Source organism: Eulemur rufifrons, chromosome 7, assembly GCF_041146395.1.
Source record: "Eulemur rufifrons isolate Redbay chromosome 7, OSU_ERuf_1, whole genome shotgun sequence".
Lineage (NCBI taxonomy): Eukaryota > Metazoa > Chordata > Mammalia > Primates > Lemuridae > Eulemur > Eulemur rufifrons.
In genome coordinates, this window is record NC_090989.1 from 101,354,994 (window position 1) to 101,379,324 (window position 24,331).

General features: G+C 35.0%; 1 protein-coding gene across 1 annotated transcript in view; it reads right to left on the reverse strand.

Moving 5' to 3' along the window:
* RSRC1 (arginine and serine rich coiled-coil 1) overlaps positions 1-22,991 on the reverse strand; it is a 401,178-nt gene extending 378,187 nt beyond the window's left edge. Inside the window, exons 1-3 of the mRNA XM_069472003.1 lie at positions 22,833-22,991; positions 15,012-15,214; positions 14,404-14,529 (exon numbers count right to left, since the gene is read on the reverse strand). Of these exons, the coding sequence (XP_069328104.1) occupies positions 14,404-14,529; positions 15,012-15,214; positions 22,833-22,991 (488 nt within the window). The remainder of the gene's footprint in view (positions 1-14,403; positions 14,530-15,011; positions 15,215-22,832) is intronic.
* Between the last annotated feature and the right edge of the window lie 1,340 nt (positions 22,992-24,331).

Consider the following 24,331-nt stretch of genomic DNA (forward strand, 5'->3'; position numbering starts at 1 on the left):
CTACAAAATAAATACTAGGTTCTTCAAAAGTGTCAAGTTCATGAAAGATGAGCAAAGACTAAGGAACTCTCAAAGACCGGAGGAGACTAAAGAGAGATAACAACTAAATGCAACGTAGGAGCCTAGAATGGATCCTGAAACTGAAAAAGACTATTATGAGAAAACTGATGAGATTCAAATAAGATCTATAGTCTGGTTACATACTATATCAATTCTAATGCCCTGCTTTTGATTACTGTACGAAGTGAGGTGGTATGAGGAGTATGAGGAAATTCTGCATTATTTTTTACAACATTTTATTAGTCTAAAATTAGTTTAAAATAAAGGTTAAAAATGACTGTAAGACACAAAAACATTAATTTGAGGATGATAGCAAGATGGCAAAATAGGAAAACTCATCCCTCATTCCCCCAAGAGACACTGACAAAACAAAAATACATAAACTGAAATACCTAAATAGAACTTCAGAAAACAGTTTAGAAGTTGTATCATTCCACACAAGTGCAAAGCCCAGTACAGCTGCATTGAATCAGGTAAGAAGAGCCATTTTACTTTACTTGCCTCTTCCCAAAGCCAGCAAACCTCAGCTCAGCTCATGGCTTTTGGAGGGAGAGGAGCATGGCACATGCAGCCAATGTTCTGGTATTTCAGAGAGCTACCCAAGGGATGGGTTTCAGTCTCGCCTGGAGCACCAATAGAATCAGCATAACACGGATGTCTGGGTGCGCTAAAAGCCAAGAAACAACAGGAGCAGATTGCTATGGCACCAGAAGGACTGTAGTACCAAAGACAGAGGCTGGGGTGACTCAGTGCCATCAATAGACACCTAATTTCTTGTGTGTCCCTCGAGGGTGAGAGAGAAGAATGGAGCACAGAATTCCAGCATTCTGGCATTTTAGAGAGCAGCCATAAGGAACAATATCTGTCTCACCTGTTTAAGGGTGCTGATGGGGGAGTTCGCATATATTGGATGCCTGTAAGCCACTGAGAACAAAGAAGAGGAGGGTAGTTTGCTGCTGTAGCACCAGAGAACCCAAGTACCACAGATATCACAGAGAATAAAAGAACACAAACTCAAAAAAAAAAAAACAAAAAACCCTCTCTAAATAGGACATTACACAGAAAAGCCCAGATAAAACACATCCTCCAAAAAAGGTTTCACAGGTCCCTAGGAACTCTACCCAGACTGACTGGTGAAGAACTTCCCCTGTAATAAGCCAGTCCATAAAGACTGGGAAAGGTGTATATTCTATCACCTGTATAAAACTCAGCATGGATAGATAGATAGATAGATAAATTGCAGGGAACAGAAAGAAACAAGGGAACCTGTCCAAAGAAACAACATAAATCTCCAGAAACCAACCCCAAAGAAATTGAGATCTATAAAATTACCTGAAAATGAACTGAAAAGAATTGTTGTAACGCTTAAGGACAACTAAACAACATAAGGAAAATGAAGCATGAACAAAACAAGACTATGAACAAAGGTAGAAATTATGAGAACCAAGCAGAAATGCTAGAGGTGAAGAATATAATAACTAAATTGAAAAATTCACTAGAGAGGTCAACAGCAAACATGGTCAAGCAGAAGAAACTATCAACAAACACAAAGACAGGTCATCTAAAATTACTGAGTCAGAGGAACAAAAAGAAAAAAGAACAAATAAAAAGTGAAGAAAACCTAAGTGACCATGGGACATCATTAAGCAAACCAATATACATATTATGGGAGTCACAAAAGAAGAAGAGAGAGAGAAAGGGACAGAGAGCTTATTTGAAGAAATAATGGTTGAAAATTCCCAAATCTGAGGAAGCAAATTCAAGCAGCTCAAGGGACTCTAACAGGATGAACTGTAAGAGGCCTACACAGTCACGTTAAAAATCAAACTTGAAAAAGCAAACATAAAAGGAGAATCTTGAAAGCAGCAAGAGAAAAGTAATTTGTCATATACAAGGGAGCTTCCATAGTGTTATCAGTGATTTAGCAGTAGAAACCTTACACGCCGGAAGGGAGTTGGGTAATATACTCAAACTGCTGAAAGAAAAAAACTGTCAAACAAGATTACTAAATCTGACAAAACTGTTCTACAAAAAACAAAAGAGAAATAAAGACTTTCCCAGATAAACAAAATCTAAGGGAATTTTTCACCACTAGATCTGCCTCATAAGAAATAGTAAAAAGAGTTCTATAAGTTAAAATGAAAGGATGCTAGAAAGCAACACAAAAGCACATGAAAATATAAAGCTAATTGGTAAAGGTAAATATAATATTGTAACACTGTAATTGTGGTACATAAAGCAATTTTAATTCTGGATTAGAATTTAAAAGACAAAAGCATAAAAGATAACAGGAATGATAAAATTCCATTAATGAATACACTAAAATAAATTGTAAATTGTGATGTCAATAAAATAAAGTAAGGGTAGTAAGATGTAAAAGACTAGAGTTTTTGTATACAAAGTTATTTGCTATCAGTTTAAAACAGATAATAAGATGTTTCAGGTAAGCCCCATGGTAACCACAAAGAAAATACCTATAGAACATATATAAAAAAAAATGAGAAAGAAATCAAAGCATAGTAATACAAAAAATAAAACACAAAAGGAGGCAGCAAGAGAAGAAAAGAGGGATAAAATAGCTACAAGACAGAAAACAATTAATAAACGGCAACAGCAAGTCCTCCTTTATCAGTAGTTACTTTAAATGTACATGGATTAAATTCCCCAAACAAAACAACATATAGGGTAGCTGAATGGATTTTTAAAAAAACAAGATGTAACTACAGTATATGTTCTCTGTAAGAGACTCATCTTAGATGTAAAAACACATGTACAATGAAAAAAAAGATGGAAAAAGATAATCCATACAAATGCTAACCAGAAAAGAGCAGAAATGGCCATACTTAAACAAAATAAACTGTAAGTCAAAGACTGTCAGAAGGGACAAAGAGGATCATTATATATGATAAATAGGTCCATTCTTCAGGAATATATAATAATTATTAATATATATCTACCTAACATCAGAGTATCCAAATATATGAAGCAAATATTGACAGAATGGAAGGCAGAAATATTTAGTAACATAATAATAGTAGGAGATTTCAATATTCCATTTCCAATAATGGACAGGACAAGACAACACATAAATAAGAAAACAGAGGACTTAAACAACACTATAGATCAATTAGACATAACACAGAACACTTCACTGAACAGCAACAAAATACACATTCTTCTCAAGCACACAAGGAACATCCTCCAGGATAGATTACATGTTAGGCCACAAAACAAGTCACATATACAACGTTTTATATACATAAAACCCTAAATTTAATAAGACTGAAATCATAACAAATATCTTTTCCAAACACAATGAAATGAAATATAAATCAATAGCAGTGGGAAAACCATAAAATCCACAATGTGTAAAAACTAAAATACACACTCTTGAACAACCAATGGATCAAAGAAAAAAATCACAAGGGAAATTAGAAAATACCTTGAGACAAATGAAAACACATATATTAAAAGTTATGAGAAGCAGCAAAAACAGTGCTAAGAGGAAAATTTGTAGCAGAAAACCTACATTATAAAAACAAGAAAAATCTCATATTGACAATCTAACTTTACATCTCAAGGAACTACAAAAAGAAAAACAAACTAAACCAAAAGTAAATCAAAGAAAGAAAATAATGGAGATTAGAGAAAAAATAAATCAAATGGAGAAAAGAAAAACTTCAGAAAAAAATCAACAAAACGAATAGTTTTTTTTTAAAAAATCAACAAAATTAACAAGCACTTGGCTAGATTCGAAAAAAAATAAGACCCTAATAACTAAAATCAGAAATGAAAGAGGAGACATTACATCAGATGCTGCAAAATTAAAAGGATTCTAAGAGACTACTAAGAATGCCAACAAACGGAATAACCTAGAACAATGCATAAATTCCTAGAAACATACAACCTACTAAGACTGAATCATGAAGAAACAAAAAATCTGAACACAGCTATAACTAGTAAGGTGATTGAGTCAGCGACCAAAAACCTCCCAATAAACAAAAGCCCAGGAGAAGATGGTTTCTTTAGAGAATTCCACCAAACATTTAAAGAATCAATGCCAATCCTTCTCAAAATCTTCCAAAAATTGAAGAGGAGGGGACACTTCCAAACTCATTTTATGAAGCCAGCATTACCCTGAGACCAAAGCCAGACAAAAATTACACAAAAACTATAGGCCAAAATCCCTGATGAATATTGATGTAAAAATCTTCAACAAAATACTAGTAAACTGAATTTAACAGCACATAAAAAAGATCATAAACCATGACCTGATTATACACCAGGGATTTATCTCTGCGATGCACAGATGGTTCAACATATAAAAATCAGTGAATATAATACAACACATTACATTTTTATTTTTATTTTATTTTTAAGACAGGGTCTCACTCTGTTACCCTGGGTAGAGTGCAATGGTGTTATCAGAGCTCACTGAAACCTCAAACTCCTGTGCTCAACTGATCCGCCTGCCTCAGCCTCCCAAGTAGCAAGAACTACAGGTGTATAGCACCACGCCCAGCTAATTGTTTCTATTTTTTGTAGAGACAGGGTCTCGCTCTTGCTCAGGCTGGTCTTGAACTCCTGATCTCAAGTAATCCTCCTGCTTCAGCCTCCCAGAGAGCTAGGATTACAGGCGTGAGCCACTACGCCGGGCCTAATACAACACAATAACAAAATGAAGAACAAAAATCACATGATCACATCAATTGATGCAGAAAAAGCATTTAACAAAATTCAACATTCTTTTATGACAAAAACAATAAACTAAGAATTGAAAGAAACCACCTCAACATAATAAAATTAATATATGAGAAGCCCATAGCCATCATCATACTCCATGATGAATAACTGAAAACTTTTCCTTTAAGATCAGGAAGAATACCAGAATGCCCACTCTCAACATTTCATTCAGCATAGTGCCAAAGTCCTAGCCAACAAAAAGATATAAAAGGCATCTACAAATTGAGGGAAAAAAAGTAAAATTATCTATGGTCACAGATGACATGATCTTACATGTAAAAAACTCTAAAGATTATACACATATACTCATAAACTATTAGATCTAATAAATGAATTCAGCAAAGTTGCAGGACACGAAAACAATACTCATCAGTTGTGTTTCTTTAACAACAAACAATGAAATTAAGAAAATTATCCCATTTACAGCAGCATCAAAAAATTAAAATGCTTAAGACTTTTACACTGAAGACTACAAAACACTGCTGAAAGAATTTAGAGAAGACACAATTAAATGGAAAACACCCCTTGTTCATGGATTGGATGACCTAAAATGGCTAAAATGTCCATAACTGCCCAAAGCAATTAACATGTTCCACGCAATCCCTATCAAAATCCCAATGACATTTTTTGCAGAAACAGAAAATGAAATCCTAAAATTCATATGGAATCTGATGGAAAGGACTCTAACTAGTCAAAATAATCTCGAAAAAGAAGTGCAAAGCTGAAGGCCTCAAATTTACTGACTGCAAAATACATTACAAAGCTACAGTAATCAAACCAGTATGGTACTGGCATAAAGACAGCCATGTATACCAATGGAACAGGATAGAGGGCCCAGAAATAAATCTTCCAGTATATGGTAAAATTATCTTTGACAAGGTGCTAAGACTATAAGATGGGTAGAAGCTACTTTCTTCAATAAATGGTGAGAAAACTGGATATCTATATCCAAAAGAATAAAGTTGGACCCTGAGCTTATACCACACACAAAAATTAATTCAAAGGCCAGGTGCAACTGGCTCATGCCTATAATCCTGGCACTCTGGGAGGCTGAGGCAGGAGGATTACTTGAGGTCAAGAGTTCAAGACCAGCCTAACCAAGAGCGAGACCCCATCTCCACCAAAGATAGAAAAAGTTAGCTGGGCATGGTGGTGTACACCTGTAGTTCTTGCTACTCAGGAGGCTGAGGCAGGAGGATCACTTGAGCCCAGGAGTTTGAGGTTGCAGTGAGCTATTATGATGCCACTGCACTCTAGCCAGGGCAACAGAGCAAGACTCTGTCTCAAAAAAAAAACAAACAAACAAACAAAAAAAAACAAAAAAAAACTTCAGAATAAAGACCTGAACGTAAAACCATAAAACTCCTAGAAAAAAAGGAGGGAGAAAAAGCCTCCTGATATTGGAATGGGCAATGTCATGTCTTAGATATGACACCAAAGACACAGGTAACAAAAGCAAAAATAGACATCTTGAACTACATCAAATCTGTGCAGCAAAGGGAATAATCAACAGATTTTAAAAAGCAACCTACAGAATGGGAGAAATTATGTGCAATGTATACACGAGATAAGTGATTAATATCCAGAACATATAAAGAAGTTCTACAACTCAATAAAAAACAAATAGGCCAGCATGGTGGTTCACACCTGTAATCCTGGCACTTTGGGAAGCCAAGGCAGGAGGATTGCTTGAGTTTAGGAGTTCAAGACCAGCCTGACCAAGAGTGAGACCCTGTCATTATAAGAAATAGAAAAATTAGCCGGGGATGGTGGTAGGTGCCTACAGTCCCAGCTACTCAGGAGGCTGAGGCAGGAGGATCACTTGAAGCCAGGAGTTTGAGGTTGCAGTGAACTATGATGATGCTACAACTCTCTAAGCCAGGCGACAGAGCAAGATTCTTTCTCATAAATAAGTAAATAAAAAATAAATAACCCAATTAAAAAATGGACAAAGGACTTGAACACACATTTCTCCAAAGAAGACATAGAAATGGCCAAAAAACATATGGCCAATAAACGTATGAAAAAAAGAGGCTCAACATCACTAATCATCAGAAAAATGCAAATCAAAAAAACACAATGAGATATCACCCATTAGGATGGCCACTCTCAAATAAATAAATAAAAACTGTTGGCAAAGATGTAGAGAAACTGGAACCTTTGCACACTATAAGTGAGATTATAAAATGGTCTGGCTGCTATAGAAAACAGTATGGAAAACTGCCTATGGAAAACAGTCCTCAAAAAATTAAAAATACAACTACCATATTATCCACTTCTGGATCCCACTTTTGGGTGGGATTCAGTTCTAAGAGAATTGAAAGCAGGGTTTTGGAGAGATGTTTACGTACCACATTCAGTGAAGCATTATTCACAATAGCCAAGACATGGAATCAACCTAAGTGTTGGTCAGTGTATGAATGCATAAAGAAAATATGGTGTGTGTATACATATATGTGTGTATATATATGTATACATACACATACACATACATACAAAGGAATATTATTCAGCCTTAAAAAATAAGCAAATTTTGTCATATGCTGCAACATGGATGAATCTTAAAGATATTGTGGTAAGTAAAATAGAAATAAGCTAACCATAAAACAACAAATATTGCATGATTCCACTTATATGAGGTATCTAACATAATCAGACTAATAGAAAAAGGAGTAGAATGGCAGTTGCCAGAGGCTGGGGTCGGGGGGAATGGGGAATTGTTGCTCAATGGGTAGTGAGTCATGCAAGATGAAAAAGTTCTAGAGAACTATTGTATTAATACAACAATGTACATATAGTTAACAATACTATAATATACACTTAAAAATTAAGAGAATAAATTCACATGTTTTTTACCACCATAAAAAAATTAATTTGAGATACATAATAGATATAAACATAAAAGCTTAAACTATAACTGCAAATTAAAAACCATGAGATACCTCTACACACTCACCAGTCTGGCTAAAATGAAAAGACTAACAACACCAAGTATTGGGGAGATTGTAGATGATTGGAACTCTCATACAATGTTGTTGGGAATATAAAATGACAAAGCCACTTTAGAAAACCGTTTGGAAAACTATCTGGCTGTTTCTTGTAAAACTAAACAGATACCTACCCTAGACTGAGAAGTTCTACTACTAGGTTATTTACTTAAGAGAAATGAATACAAATATTCTTGAAAAGAGCTGTAAAACAAATGTTTATAGCAGCTTTATTCTTGATAGCCAAGCCCAGAAACATTCAAAGCATCCATCAATAGGAAAATATATAAACTGTGGCATATACACTATTCAGTAATAAAAGGGAACAAGGTATTGATACACAGATGAAAGCATTATGCTAAGTCAAAGAAGCCATATGATAAAGATTACTACTATATAATTACATCTACATAAAATTTTAGAAAAAAATGCAATTTATCTATACAATAGAATACTACTCAACAATAAAAAGAAATGAACTACTGACACACACACCATGGATGAATCTCATAAGTATCATGCTGAATTTTTTTAAAAAGCTTTAAACAAAAAGTTCCATGTTGTATGATTTCATTCACATGAAAACTGATCTATGGCAGAAAAAAATCACAACTATGGATACCTCTGAGGGGCTTACAAGCCAGGATTACTTGAGAAGGTTATGAGGGAGATTTCTGGGGTAAGAGTAATGTTCTATATTTTGCATTGTCAAAGCTCAGCAAATGTATGCTTAGAATTCATTCATTTCATTATACATAAATTTTGCCCCAAAAGAAAAAATTGTCAGTTTTTGCTTTCGAAAGAAAAAGAATCTATAAAGAAATCCTGAACTCTAGTTCATGATAAGTATGCTGAAGTATTTAAGAAGAAAGCATACTACTGATTTCTGCAATTGAAAATGCATCCAAAAATTAAGATTAATGCATAGAGAGAGGAATAAATGAATAGATACAAGCTAAAGTAAAATGTTAATAATATCTAGGTGGTACATACATGAGTACACTGTAAAATTCTTTCAACTTTGCTATATGCTTGAAATTTTTCATAATACTATCCTAGGAAAAAAATCTATGAGATAAATTTGAAGCAGTGATTAAAGGAAAATTCATAACCCTAAACACTTATACCAACAGAAATTAAGTATAAATATAAAAAAAATCAAATTCCCAGTTCAAAAGACTAGAAAAAGAATTACAAAATAAACCAAAGGAAAGCACAAAACAGGAAATAATAAGATTAAAAGCAATAATAAGACAGATAATAGAAAAACAGATCTAATTAACAAATCAAAATCAATTTTTTTAAAAAATTAACAAAATAGTGAACTCACTAGCTAACTTAAGAGAGAAAGCATAAATATACCACACAATAAATGACAAGAGGAAAATAAGCATTAAAACAGGAGAGAAGCAAATTTTAAATCATTAGGGACTACCAAATAAATTTTTAAATGTATAGTAGAAAAATACAGTTTACCAAATTAAACCTGTAAGAAACAGCAAGTTCAGGTTAATTTCTCTTGAAGAAATAAAGTTACACCAAGCCAGGATGGTTTCACAAGTGTACCAAAACTTCAAAGACTAGATACTCCTCAGGGTACACAAACTGTTCCAGAGCGTTAAAAATAAAAGAAAACTTCCCAACCCTTTTTGTGAAACAAGGATAATGTTGATACCCAAATTTAATAAAGATAGTACAAAAAAGTAAAATGACAGACCAATATCACATATGACTATCAATGTAAAAGTACTAAATTTAAAAATTAGTGAACAGAATCCCATGCCACATTAAGAAAATATACTAAGATCAAGTGAGATTTATTCCAGAAATGCAATATTGGTTCTTCAATAGATGTAAGGGTAAAAAATCCTACAACTATATTCACAGATGATGAGAAAGCCTTGGACAAAATTCAATATCCAGTCCTGAAAAAAACAAAACCAAAGAAACACTAAGACAGAACCTTCTTAACACAACAAAATATATACACTTTGGTCCTAGAGCCAGCATTATTTATTAATGGGCAAGCATTAGAGGCATATTCAATAAAATCAGATAGAAGACAACGATGTATATCAATATTGTACTGGAGGTAAAAGCCAATGCAATTAGATAAGAGAAATCAAATGAAAGGATAAGAATTAGTAAAGAAGGAAAACTATTTCTATAAGCAGATGATATAATAAACTCTAGAGAATCACTGATAAACTAATTCAAACAATAAAAATAACTGCATAATGTAAGAAGACATAAAATTAACATATGGTTCTATAGGTTTCACACACAGAAACAGTAACTAGTTAGATATTACAATGATGGAGAAAACCCCATTTATAACAGCATTAAGAAGCTTAAATACTTTGGAATAAACTTAGCAAGAAATGAGCAAAACTTTATATGAGGAAAACTTTAAAACACTTCTGAATCACCAAAAAAACTGGACTAGAAAAAAGTGATTAGTCATCCTTTTGCTCTGAAATAGAACAACTCCACATGATAAAGATATTCTTTTTAATTTATAAATTTGATTAAAATCCCAATAAAAACAACAATAAGCTTTTTTACTCAACCTAGACAAATTAATACTAAAGTTTTTATGAAAAAATAAACAGTTCATATGTAAAGAATAGCCAGTCAAACATTGTGGGGGGAAAGCTGAAAGGAAAAGGGGAGACTACTCCTGCCCAACATTAAAAATACTATAAAGTCTCTGTAATTGTAGGTATGGTACTAACGTATAAATGGACAAGCAGGTCAGTGGAAGAGAGATAAAGTGAAGAAAAAGACCCAGGGATAAAAAAAAAAATGAAAATTAAAACAACACTAAAATACCATTTCTCATCCATGAGATTGGCAAACATTTCAAAATATGACAACACCTTCTGCTGGCAATGCTATGGGGAAACACGACTCTCATAAATTACTAACAGGAATTTGGCAATTTCTAACAAAGCTACAAACATATGTACCTTTTGATCCAGCAATCTTAGGAGTTTCCTCTGAAAGTACACCTCCAACAGTAAAACATACTCACACATGAAGTTATTCATGGCAGCTTTTCAGTAACTGCAAAATAGTGGCCGTATCTTTAATGTCCACACCTAGAAGAGTGGCTAAACAAACTGTGATATATCCACATAATGGAGTACTAAGCAACTATTGAAAAAAGATCTCTATAAATTTATATAGAGTAGTTTCCAAGATATATTAATAAACAAAAAAAGCATATTGCAAAAGAATATCTAGAGTATGCCATAGATATAACTATTCCTCTTTTAAAAGAAACACATGAAGGTCAAACCACTAACTAATAATTCTGGCTACCTAAAAGGGTAGGTAGACACAGGATAGAAGTGAGAAGGGGAATGATACTTTCCTGAGTACACCTTTTAGTATGGTAGTATCTTGTAGAACCACATTAATGTTTCACATACTATTTTATTTATTCACATACTATTTATTTTAAACAGAAAAAGAAAAAAAAAGAAAATCAAAAAGTGTAGAGGGATAAAAAACTTGAAGTATAAAAAAAAGCAAACCTAATGTACCTTACTCTTTCAAAATGAAGACACTAAATTAACCATACTGAAAGGATGGGTGGGGGTTTGGGTGTAGACCTAGATGCTCTCAGGATAAAGATAAAAAGAACCATAAAAAATATCAAATTCTAAATTGTAAGTTTGTTTTTCACAGTGATATGTATCAGCAATTCTTATTGCTAATACATACTTTCTACTTTCTACATATTCTATAATTAAGCAAATAAGTAAATATACTGTGAATAATAGGTTTCTCACTGTTGGAGAAGGAAGTGATAAGGTACACGTCACAACCTGAATACTTCAAGAACATTAAAAAATATATTAAAATGCATAATCACCCAATTGAATCTATAACTTATCCATGGAAGCGGCTATAAACTTCAAACACTTGACTTCCCGCCTCCTGCCATCCCCCAGAACACACTTCATCTTTAAATTATTATTTATACATCTAACAAGAAAGTTTACTGAAAATATTTGACTCTTCAAGACAGAAATCACTCTTTACTACTGAAAAGCACAGAGATCATTAACACACCTTCAGATTTAAAATCATATAGTACTTTTTCTTTGAAAAACTACTTTCATCTTCTCTATCTAAATTAACACCTTGATTAAACTATTCGAGAAATGAGTCAACTTTCTTGTTAAATCAAGATTAACCTAGAAAGTGTTTTAGTTTAACCACTTTGAAGAATAAATTTCTAAAATATATTTTCCAAATTAATATAATGTATAGCACAAGAATAATGTAATTCTTCAAAATTTGAAACTTTTCAGTTCTCCAGATTATTTAGTTATTAAAGTTAAATGCAGGAGGTTGAGAAGCTGCTGTTTTGAATAAACCTCTAAACTTGTTTCCTTATATACAAAAGGTGTTACCCTACATGACAGCCTGACAAAGTCACAAAGCTCAATTACAAAATGCATGTGTGCTAGATTATCTATTATTGACTAAATATCACTGCCTCTCCTTTTAAGGTCTTCCTTGCATTAAGAAAGAAAAAGAAAGTAACTACATTTCCAGATTCCCCTCTGGAAGAAGTTGTAGGTAGACACTTGGGCAGAGAAGCAGCTTCCAAGTGGCAGTTTCTTCAGAACCACCCACTCTGGTGCTACCAACTTAGAGAGTTCTTAAGATTTTCACTGACTTCTGAGAAAACAACTTCCACGCTTCAGGCTGAAATAATCAATGACAGCTTCCCTGACCTTCACTCCCTGAGCCTTTCCAAAAGTTAGTATAAGCCCTTAATTCCCTGTGTTAAAACCCTCATACTTTGGTTTTCAGAACCAAACCCTCATTGACTACATGTGAAAATACTCTATAAACTGAAAAAGAACGTATTTCTTTAGTATTTTATTAAATAGTATTTCTATTCCCACTGATAGGAAATTTTAATTGAAGTTACTTTCTGGTAATCAGCATCTTTTTAGACAAATTAATACATCCAAAATAAAGCCTTCCTTCTACAAATCAATAAAATAAAACTTTTCCTTGTTACAAAAATCAGTTCTCTACCTAACTTCATTTCGACAAGTAATCATTCACGGAATCAACATGTTTAATGAGCAAGGTATTGTGGTAGTTACCAAGAGATTCCCACACAAAAGTTTACAATATATGAGAATAACAAAAACAAAATATTCATAATATAACTTACAAATCAGGAACCACATGCAATGCGTCAGCAAAAGGATGGATTAAATTTGACTTAGGGAAGAAAAAGTAAAAAATCAAAAATGGATTTAAGGAAGAGGAGAATTAAAAGTTAAATAGAACTGGAAAGTAAAGGGTAGGAAGAATTCTCAAAGTAGAGATGATGGCAAGAAACTGAAAGAAAGAACATGCTCAAAGAAACAAAGCTTGCAACTCTGGAGCATGTATGGACAACAAAGGTATGTAAGACAGAGTGGTTTATACATGGAATGTGTAAAAAGGAGAGGGGACTGATGCCAAATAATACAAGGCCAGAAAAGCTAAACATTTAGACTTCACTGCTATTATCCAACGTCAGACTCAGAGAGAGAACTATAAAATTTTGTGCCTACATGACAAAATCAGGCTGCTAACCTGCCTTCCCAATTAGAGCCTAAGAGTATGCAGAACTAGAGAAAAGAAACTAATCTTTCTAAAATTCTGTTTATATGCTTTTTTATCCTAACACTCTCCTATTCAAAAACTTTCAATAATTTCTGAATCCACTCAAGTCCCTCAATACCGTGGTCCCCATCCTATTAAATTATATTTTCTACCATTGTCCAAAATGGACAACTTTCTCCACATAAACTATCCTCTGTATTGACCCCTGAGCAAGGCTGGAAGATGCAAGTGGAGTGACACTGTGAATTAGTCTGCCCAGGCTGCCATAAGAAACACCATACACTGGATAGCTTAAACAACAGAAATTTACTTTTTCATAGTTTGGAGGCTAGAAGTATAAGATCAAAGTGCCAGTCAACTTGGTTCCTGGTGAAGACTCTCTTCTGGTCTTATAGATGGCCTTTCCTCTTAGCACGCAGAGAGAAGGATCTTTGTCTTCCTCTTCTGATAAGGGTACCAGCCCTATCGGATTAGGACCCCAACATTATAACTTCATTTAACCTTAATACCTCCATTTGCCCAATCTCCAAATACAGCCACAATGGGAGTTGGGGCTTCAACATATGAATTTTGAGAGGGACACAAATATTCACTCCATAATATACCATGTTATTTCTGAGGCTAGACCTAAAGAGATTTTTCAGCTTCTGCTCTTACCCTCTTGAAATACTCCCACCATCATATAAAAAAGCTCAGCCTGGCCTACTAGAGAATAAGAAGCCACATACACTTCAGCCAACAGCCTGCATCAAATACCAGCTATATAAGTGAGGCCACATTGGACCATCCAGTTCCAATCTAGCTGTCAGACAACTACAATCGCATGAGTAACTCCAGGTGAGGCAAGCAGAATTGCCAGCTGAGCTCAGTCTAAATTGTACAATTTCAAGAAAAATAAATGATTGTTGCTTTACATCACTAAATTTGGGAACAGTTTGTTACAAAGCAATAAATACCTGATAAGACATACCTTCTTGTTCTGCTTTTTGACCTAGACCTCTGAACTCTATAGGATTTCCCTCGACCCCTTGAACGACTTCGACTTCGTTTTCTTCTAGAGCCATAAGAAGAGCTACTGCTTGATCGATGTCTGCGTCTGAAATAAAATACAATCAAAGATAACTACTATAAAAATTTTTTGTTATGGGCTTTAAGGAGAAATCTTCTAGATCCTAAAGAATCATCTCATTTTTACTATGTTCTTGCTCTTTCCCTAAAGCAAATAGAAATAAATTAAAATGTTATTTCTCTTGAAAAGTCAGATGACTGATTCATAATTTAGTGATTGGATCAGCTACTAATTAAGGCACTATGAATCTTATAATCTTTCCAAATATCATCAGATAATATGGTATGAGAACTACAGCGGTTTATATCTACTTGCCTACAAAGAATAGACAAAGGTTAAGAACACTAGACCCATTGACTGGGTAAAAAAAGCCTTGTGTTGGGACTTAACACTCATAAATAACTATTAAAAGAAAAATGTTTTATCTAGCAAAATTAAAAAAACAAAAATATATAAACTGTAAAAAATATTACCCTCATTACTGAATAAATAAAAATTATAAAAATCACCTTCTGTCATAAGAATGTGAACGAGGCTGAAGATCTCTGGACCAAGATCTTGACTTTGATCTTGACTTCCTTCCACCTTTCTTTCGGCTGTATGTTCTACCATCTGAAGAACTGCTCGATGATGACCGTCTATGGTGTTTCTTTTTTCTCTTGCTTCTGCTTTCTTCTTCAGTATCTGATGAACGGCGTCCCATTTCTTTAAGCTTAAGTTCAAAGAAAATTATTTCTAACATAGCAGCACAATGGATGAAATTCAATATACTAACTTTTATAAAACTTTATAAAAATTTAAAAAGCCTTATTTAACGTAAAATTTTTAATCCTACTGGCTTCTTGACATGAGAACAGTTTTATACCAATTTTCTGATATTTTAAGCTGCATTTGTTATTAATTATATGATATTATATTTAGTAATTGACCACCTATTTCTTTATTCTCACATTTCCTGAAGACAAAAGATATTTTACTATCTCACAGCTACATTTTCCTAACAGAAAATTCTAAATTTAAATGGATAAGACCTCATTAATCATTAAGAAAGTACAATTGAAACAATGCACTATAATCATTTCACTTGTGAAATTTAGGGAAGAAATATTAACTAAAGTACTAAAATTGATAAGGTTATCGTGAAGTCAGTCGACCCTTAACACACTACTATTACCTATATAAAGTGGTAGTATAATCCTTTTAGAAACCAATTAAGCAATTATTTAAAGAAAAAGCCACAAAAATGTTGATGCTTTTTTGACAGAGAAATCTTACTCTAGGAATGTATCTGAAAAAAATTTTTAAAGAGGGACATAATCATGTAGATATTCATTATAGCATTATTACAACTGTACTCATTGAGACTATAATTTAAGAAAATACTTATATGTGAATAAGAATAAAAATAAAATTGATAATATTTAACAAATGAAATATAATTTTTCATAATATAAAACATATTTTTTCTTTTTTTAAACTATTTCTATATAGTTATGGTAGCATTGTTGCATTTAGCATACAAAGGGAATAAAGAGAAATAGAATCAAAGGTTTTTATATTTACAAATTAATTTATATTATGAGGAGCTTAGTGGCCTTAAAGTTAATTTTTAGATTTTCATATACAATACTTTTTTAAATTAAAATAGTTATTAGCTATCTTCCAAAGTCATATAAAAACAGGATCCATTCTATACAATGATTTAGATGAAATAAATAAAAACTCATGCCTTCTTTAATATTTATTCAAAATAAGTTAAATGTCATTAGCATACACAAATTAATATGTTAAATTACTGCTTTGTTTTCAGAATCATTAGGTGAGCCAGTCCCTCCTTGATTCCAGTGCTGATACCAGTTGAAAAATTTTTGTTAAGACTCAATGTGAAACTTTAAGCTATTTACCTAGAGCCAGAATTAAAGACTTTTAAATGTAGCTCTGAACCTCCAAGTTATTCACATGTGTAACATTTTACAACTTAACAAAACGGTGGGAAGACTTTGTTCTGAAACACTCAGCCAATCATATCTAAGCCAATTTCCTCATTGAAAAATGAAACTGCAATGAATAAAAGATCACCATAATCCTCTCCGGTTTTAAATTACTATGATTATGAAAGTATATATATACATATACACTATCTCTATATATATATACATACTTACATATTTAAAGTATTTATGTACATACATATATATTAAAACATGTATATATATTATATACCCATTATATATATATATGTGTGTATGCATATATCCACATATCCATGTATATGTGTGTGTATATTTTACATACGTCCATTAACGAATATGTACACAGGCTGGGTACAGTGTCTCATGCCTAGCACTTTAGAAGGCAGAGTTAGAATAATCGCTTGAGACCAGGAGTTTCAGAACAACCTCAGCAACACTGCAAGACCCCTATCTCCACAAAAAAAAAAGAAAAAAAAAAAAGCCAAGCCTGGCACCTATAGTCGCTGTAGTCCCAGCTACTCAGGAAGCTAAGGCAGAAGGATCACTTGAGACCAGGAGTTTTGAGGTTACAGTGAGCTATGATGATGCCACTGCACTCTAGCCCCAGCAACAGAGGCCCTGTCTCAAAGAAATAAAAAGAAAAAAAATAAACAACTATGTATACAATTGAGTGATAATGATAATCTAAATTCTCTTATTTCCTTGCTTTTTCTTCCTTTCTTGTTTTGGAAGAATTTTCTTTACCCACAAATGACCATTTAAATTGAGTTTTTATTACCTTATTATATCTTGTTTAAAAAACACTAAAATAGTATTAAAGAAATAAAAAATATAAATTCAAAAGGATAAGACTAAAAGAAAAAACAGGAACAGTAGACAAGATATGTCAACAAATTTTTAGCAAATGGAAAACACGTGGATGATTTAGAGCTAAGAAAAAGTAATACCAAGCAATTGCAGAGAATTCCAACAACCAAAAAAAAGCCAATTCACATAACAAAAAATCAGAAAGGATCAGGAATTTGAGACACAAGATACTAGAGCAGGTATAAGGAGGCATGAAACTATTAATAACAGGGCAATTGACTAAATTTCTGTACAAGTGGTTAGTTTCCCTGGTTCCCTCCCCCATTCTATCCAGGCAAGTAATTACTCTTCCCCAATCCCAACAAGAGAGAAGGTTTACTTTGGGAGAGAAAAAAATGAATCAAAGAAGCCACCTAGTCCAAGGACATAGTAAAAAAGGGCAAAGAGATATGAAACTAAAAGTTAAAGAGATGAAATGAAAGTCTACAATCCATAGCCCTCTGCATGCTTAGATCCAAGAATTCTGAAGTCAGTGTATATCATAGAAAGGAAATTAGTGGAGTCATGAATTTCTGCAAAAACTGAACAGTACCTAAGAAAAGATACATAAGTAGTTGAGGGGCCTTCAAGAAAAGGCCAGGCTCCCACCTAATCACCTTATAATAAAGCCCACCAGTTGACAAGCTCAGACTTTAAACACAGCAAACTTTTCTCTGTTAACTTTTTTCTGTTATATTTTTACTGAATAAACAACAAAAGATAACTAAACATGTGATGAAAGCCTTCATCATAAAAGACAGAAGCCAAAACAGAAAGAAAAAAAAGCAACTCATAGTAAATCAAGAACGTACAGAAAAAAAACTTCAAGAACAAAAATCACAGTTAATATCCTCAAACATGATGATCCAACAAACAAAAAGAGGAGGAACATTCAGAGAATAGGAGAGAGATTTTGAAATTTAAACAAATGATAAACAATTTTTTTAAAACACAATAAAGTTTGGAAAAGAAGGTTAAAGGCTTCACACAGAGTTGAAAGAAAAAGAGACAAAGATTAAAAAAAAAATTGGTAAAAAAGGATCAGTCCAGGACATCCAAAATCCAATTGACATGCATTCCATTAAAAAAGAATAGAGATGAAGGAAAATTATCCAAAAATATGAATCAAAAGAATTTCCAGAATTGAAAGAAATGAATTGCCCTAAGTCCCCAGGACAACTAATTTTTAAAAAGATTTATACCAGGCATATCTCATAAAAAAAAAAAAAAAAAAAAAAAAATCAGACACCAGGAACATAGAGAAGATCCTAGAAATTTCTAAAGAGAAAAAAGATAGGACAAACAATTAAAAGCACAGGGGTTTTCATAACACAGAAAACAATGGAGACTCACCTTCAAAATTCTGAGAGAAAATGGTTTTCAACCTAGAATCTACATCCAGCCAAATCATTGCTCTAGTATGAGATTAGAAAAAAAGACACTGGCCAGGCGCGGTGGCTCACGCCTGTAATCCTAGCACTCTGAGAGGCCAAGGCGGGTGTATCATTTGAGCTCAGCAGTTTGAGAGCAGCCTGAGCAAGAGCGAGACCCCGTCTCTACTCAAAATAGAAAGAAATTAGCTGAACAACTAAAAATATATAGAAAAAATTAGCTGGGCATGGTGTCCCAGCTATTCAGGAGGCTGAGGCAGAAGGATTGCTTGAGCCCAGGAGTGTGAGGTTGCTGTGAGCTAAGCTGACGCCATGGCACTCTAGCCCAGGCAACAGAGTGAGAGTTGGTCTCAAAAAAAAAAAAAGAAAAGAAAAAAGACATTTTCAGACATGCAAGGTCTCAAAATTATACCTCACATTCCCCCTTTTTCAGGAAGTGTCCCCCACCAAAAGGAGAGAATAAACCAACAAAGACCCAGATTCAAAATATAAGTGATCTAACCCTGAAGATAGGTAAAACATCCCAGCCTGATAGCAGAACTAGGTGTAAGGGATACATCAGTAAAAGAAACAAAAATTCTTGCCCTCATGGAGCTTACATTCTAGTGTACCAGCAATTCTCAACATGAGTCCTGTAGACCCTTGGGGATCTATGACCCTTTCTGGAGATCTAAGAGGTCAAAAACTATTTTCATTAAAATACTAAAATATTATTTACCTTTTTCACTATGTTGACTTTTGCACTGATGGTGTAAAAGTAATGATGGACAAAACTGCTGGCCCTTTAGCACTAATCAAGGCAGAGGCATCAAAATTTACTGGAAGACATTGTATTCTTCACTGCCACATAGAGTTTTGTTTTTTTTAAAGGCAATTTCAATTAAGAATGTCCTTGGCCAGGCGTGGTGGCTCACGCCTGTAATCCTAGCACTCTGGGAGGCTGAGGCGGGCGGATCGTTTGAGCTCAGGAGTTTGAGACCAGCCTGGGCAAAAGCGAGATACCATCTCTACTAAAAATAGAAAGAAATTATCTGGCTAACTAAAAATATATATAGAAAAAATTAGCTGGGCATGGTGGCGCATTCCCGTAGTCCTAGTTACTTGGGAAGCTGAGACAGGAGGACTGCTTAAGCCCAGGAGTTTGAGGTTGCTGTGAGCTAGGCTGACGCCATGGCACTCTAGCCCTGGCAGAGCGAGGCTCTGTCTCAAATAAAAAAAAAAGAATGTCTTTGATAAAGTTGTAAAAATCAGTAATTTCAGGCCAGGTGCAGTAGCTCATGCCTGTAATCCTAGCAATCTGGGAAGCCGAGGCAGGAGGATTGCTTGAGGCCAGGAGTTCAAGACCAGCCTGAACAAGAGCAAGACCCCGTCTCTACAAAAAATAGAAAAATGAACCAGGCATGGTGGGGTACACCTGTAGTCCCAGCTACTCAGGAGGCTCAGGCAGGAGGATCTCTTGAGCCCAGGAGTTTGTGGCTGCAGTGAGCTATGATGATGCCACTGCACTCTAGCCCAAGTGACAGAGCAAGATCCTGTCTCAAAAAAAAAAAAAAAACACATTAATTTTATTACATTTCAACCCTTCTTTATAGTATGCTATATTATTAAAGGGGAAATATACATAACTTCTGCCATATATCAAAGAATAACAGTTATCTCAAGAAAAAGCATTTGTGCAACTGAATTGCAAGTTAAAATAGCGGCTTTTATTACAAAACACTATTTTTACTTTAAAGAACTGACAAAATATGATTATGCAGGCATAAGTATTTGGCAGATCTTTCCTCAAAATTCAATAAAGGGAGCTTTTCACTTCAAAGAAAAACTGATAGTATTTGTTGCCAATGATAAAATTCAAGCTCAAACTCCTGGGTGTGATCCTCTTGCCTCAGCCTCCTGAGTAGCTGGCACTACAGGTGCACGCCACCATGCCCCACTAATTATTTTTTTAGAGACAGGGTATTGCTATGTTGCTAAGGATGGTCTTGAACTCCTAGCCTCAAGCAATCATCCCATCTCAATCTCCCGAAATGCTGGGATCACAGGCATGAGCCACTGTGCCTGGCCTCAGCACAGACTTTTAGGAGTCCCACAAGCTAACAATTTTCAATCCATCTGTAAGTGGAAGAGACAACACCGGGAAAGAACTACACCACTTGGTTTTTTGTTCTCCCTCTAGTTATTCCTGGTTGTAGCCTAATGGTTGCAAATCTTACCCAACTGCTCCCACTACAGAAATGATGCCATGGTAGGTAATTAATACAGTAGAACATTAATTTACAAAAACATCTTATTGTAAAGCTCAGGTAGCTGATTGACAATGTGAAGCCAAGATATGGTCATTCAAGAAAGGAGAACTCATAAGCATACACAAGTATTTCCTTTGTCCAGTCATTAATAAGATACAAGAAGCAGATATTATCATTTTCAGAAAAGAAGCAATCAGTTTGAGAGAACAAAGGTTCCCAGAGGACATAACAGTTTATAATTACCTGTCCACTACTCATTCATTGGTATACCAAACTATAATCTTTTTGATGCTGGATACAAGGCCCCAAAAAACAGTAAAAACAACAGTTATTTCAATGGGAAATCCAACTCAAGGAGATAAAGTAAAAAACGGGGTGAACACTATTTATCATATGAAGAAATCCACAAACAAGTACAGAACTATGCAAAAACAATAAAAGAACAAAAGTAAAATTTGAGCATAACAAGCACACTCAAAAGAGATGAAGAACTGTCAAACACAAACAAACAGTGTTTCTGTCAAAACACTCCTCCCATCACAACAAAAAATTTGTAGGCTAGTACATCTTTTTTAAAAAAACATTGTCAATCAGGAATTTCTCCCCAATAGTTTGAAATGAAGCAGAAAATACACCTATGTAACAACTCCATTACAGAAGTTTTCCAATTCATAGCAAACACAACTCTGTGTGCTGAGACTGGCTGAGTTTGTAGGGCCTATTAATAGAAAGGTGCCATCTGCCTTTGTCTTTTTCAGTTTCAGACATTTTTAGCCCTCTTATTGAACAAAATACAGAAATAAAGTGCTATCACTTAGCAAGAAATCTTCTTTACCTGCAAAGCAAGTGAATCCGCATAGACTCTTAAGACTAGAGAAGCCCTCAAAGAATATCTGGTTTCCCCACAAGGTTGCACCTGTCACATCTTCTCCAATCCTTAAACCTGAGAGCTCTGCATATCTCCTTTACTTAGAGTTTGTACATTTAGGTTCAAAGATGACAATTCGAATACTTTTTTGTGACAAAACATTTGAATTTATTTAACTACATACTACCTAGTTAGCTGAAACACAATTGGGTTACTGCTAATTCTGAAAATCCAGGAAAAAAAAATGGGGGGGTGGTTTCCACTGTGCATTTAAAAACAAACTCTAAGAGAGATTTAATAAGATTATCATAACGTCAAGCAATACGCGTTATGCTGCCTTATAACCTCTCACAAAAGTAAACAGCCATATGCTATTGGTCACATGGCCATGAGTCCAGAATTCAAGGGAATGTATAGGATATTTAAGGCGAATATAATTATATTTCAAGACGGGAATGTCTATTTCACCACGTACTGTCTCTCCTCTCAGTGTGAACCGGGAAAAGAAGGGTCGGGCGGAGCCAGAAGGCGCGGTGGATCTTTAGATAGAAAAAGCAGAGAGAGCAGGGCAGAGCGCACCGGGATGCAGCCTCCCTCTTGCTCCACCCTATCTAAAGCTAGTGGGGAAGCGCCAGGCTTATATTGTCAGATGAGCCAAGAAACCCAAAAGCTGTGATGGACTACAAGGGACTGGGGACGGGGTGAGGAATCGCCTAACTCTAACATACCACCTCAAAACAGGGGGCCAAGCTTGAGGCCTGCGGCCGCCCACCATCCTACAACCCTCGGCCTTGACCCAGAGAGTCCAGAACCGCCAGATGCGGGGCGCATGCGCAAAGTGCCGCTCCGCACGCAGCAGGGCCACCGCCCACCCGTCTGCCGACTCCCTGACACAGACTATGCCAGGCCCTACGCAGCCTCACGCCCGAGCAGGGCCTCGGAGCCCCGCAGCCACGAATGCCGCCCCCCAGGCCCTGGACGCGGGAATCACCTAGGTCCGGACCTTCGGGCTTACACCTCCAGATGACGTGCTAGCGCCGAAAATCTCAAAATGCTTCTTCAGATCAGCGCGCCGCCAGTGTCCACCGAACTTGCTACAGTTTAAGCTCAGCGCCTTCCTGGTTCCAGTGCCAGGCAGCGGCAGCCGAGCTATCGAGTGCATCGATGGAGGCTGCCAGGCGATTGGAATGCCGAGGGAGTAGATTGTCACGCTGCCAATTTTTTGTTTGGCGTTTGTTTTGCGTGCTTGTTTAATTTGATTTTCTTGTTCCCGAAAAGCAATAAAGGTGGGACTGGAGGATGTTATTCCCTTAGTAATCTTCGTTATCGTCACATATGATCAGCAAACAAATCTGCCTTGTAGGAAGTTATGTTTAAGACACCCACACATAACAAAATTGGTTAGCTCATGCTGGAGGAGGGGGAAACTCGCCCAACAATAATAAATCATGGGATTGCGTCTGTATAGAGTCGTGTGTGATTAAATTGTAATGATTTATTTGCAAAAATGCATTAAAATTCGGTGTTTCTTCTGCCCTGAAGGTGAAAGGCACTCAGGTTGGGTACAAATTAGTTTCTCAGATTAAATTAACTGGTTGGGGGAGGAATAGGAGAAAGCTGCCAAGACGGGGATAGGTTTCTTATGAAAGAGAAATCAAACTTATAGAGTTTTTTATTTCAATTAATAGAAATTAAAGAGATTCTGCATTTTCTGTAACTCGTAGTGCATTACTTATTTTTTCTTGCATAAGAATAATTTTTTCCTTATTTACTATAAGTAAGCAAAGCTAAGGAGGTAAATAAACTGTTGGGGTTGGCATGGGTGACTGAGAACCAACTCATTCACAACTGCTAGATAACAAAACTACAGTTTTCTGCAGACATTTTACATGGTGAAAATCACCTCCACAATATATTTTTCCTAAATAATACCTTAACTAGACAGTTTTGAGAGACCTTTTTAAAACTTAACTACAACACTACATGTTTATTTTAAACAAATCAATTTTAAACAATTCAAGAGCTGGGGGAATCCTTGGGGTATGGAATTTTATTGGACTCTGTTCTCAGGCTGTCAGCTGAGCTTTACCCTCAATGCTTTTTACCAAAACTGTATTTTGAAATGTCTTGTTTCTGGAAAATATTTGCTGTTTAGTGAAACAACATTGTTAGAACTTTGTGAGCATTTACTAGTACATGATTTTAAAACCTTAGATTTTTAAAATTAAACTTAGGCAAGTGGGAATCCATGGTCAGACACTAAGGATTTCTCATAGTTCCATCTGATAGCAACACTTCTATACCTAAATATACAGTGAGCTAATAAGCTGAGATCATGAGAAAACTTATTGGTTCTAGTTACACAACAACTGTGCCTGAGACTTCCCTGATTATCTTTAAAGTGGTTATTTTTCCCCCAAGCTCTTCAGATTAAATATGAGTTCATACCTAAAAGTCATGTACTTGAAAGAGCAAAGAAACTGCTGATGGGATTCCTGATCC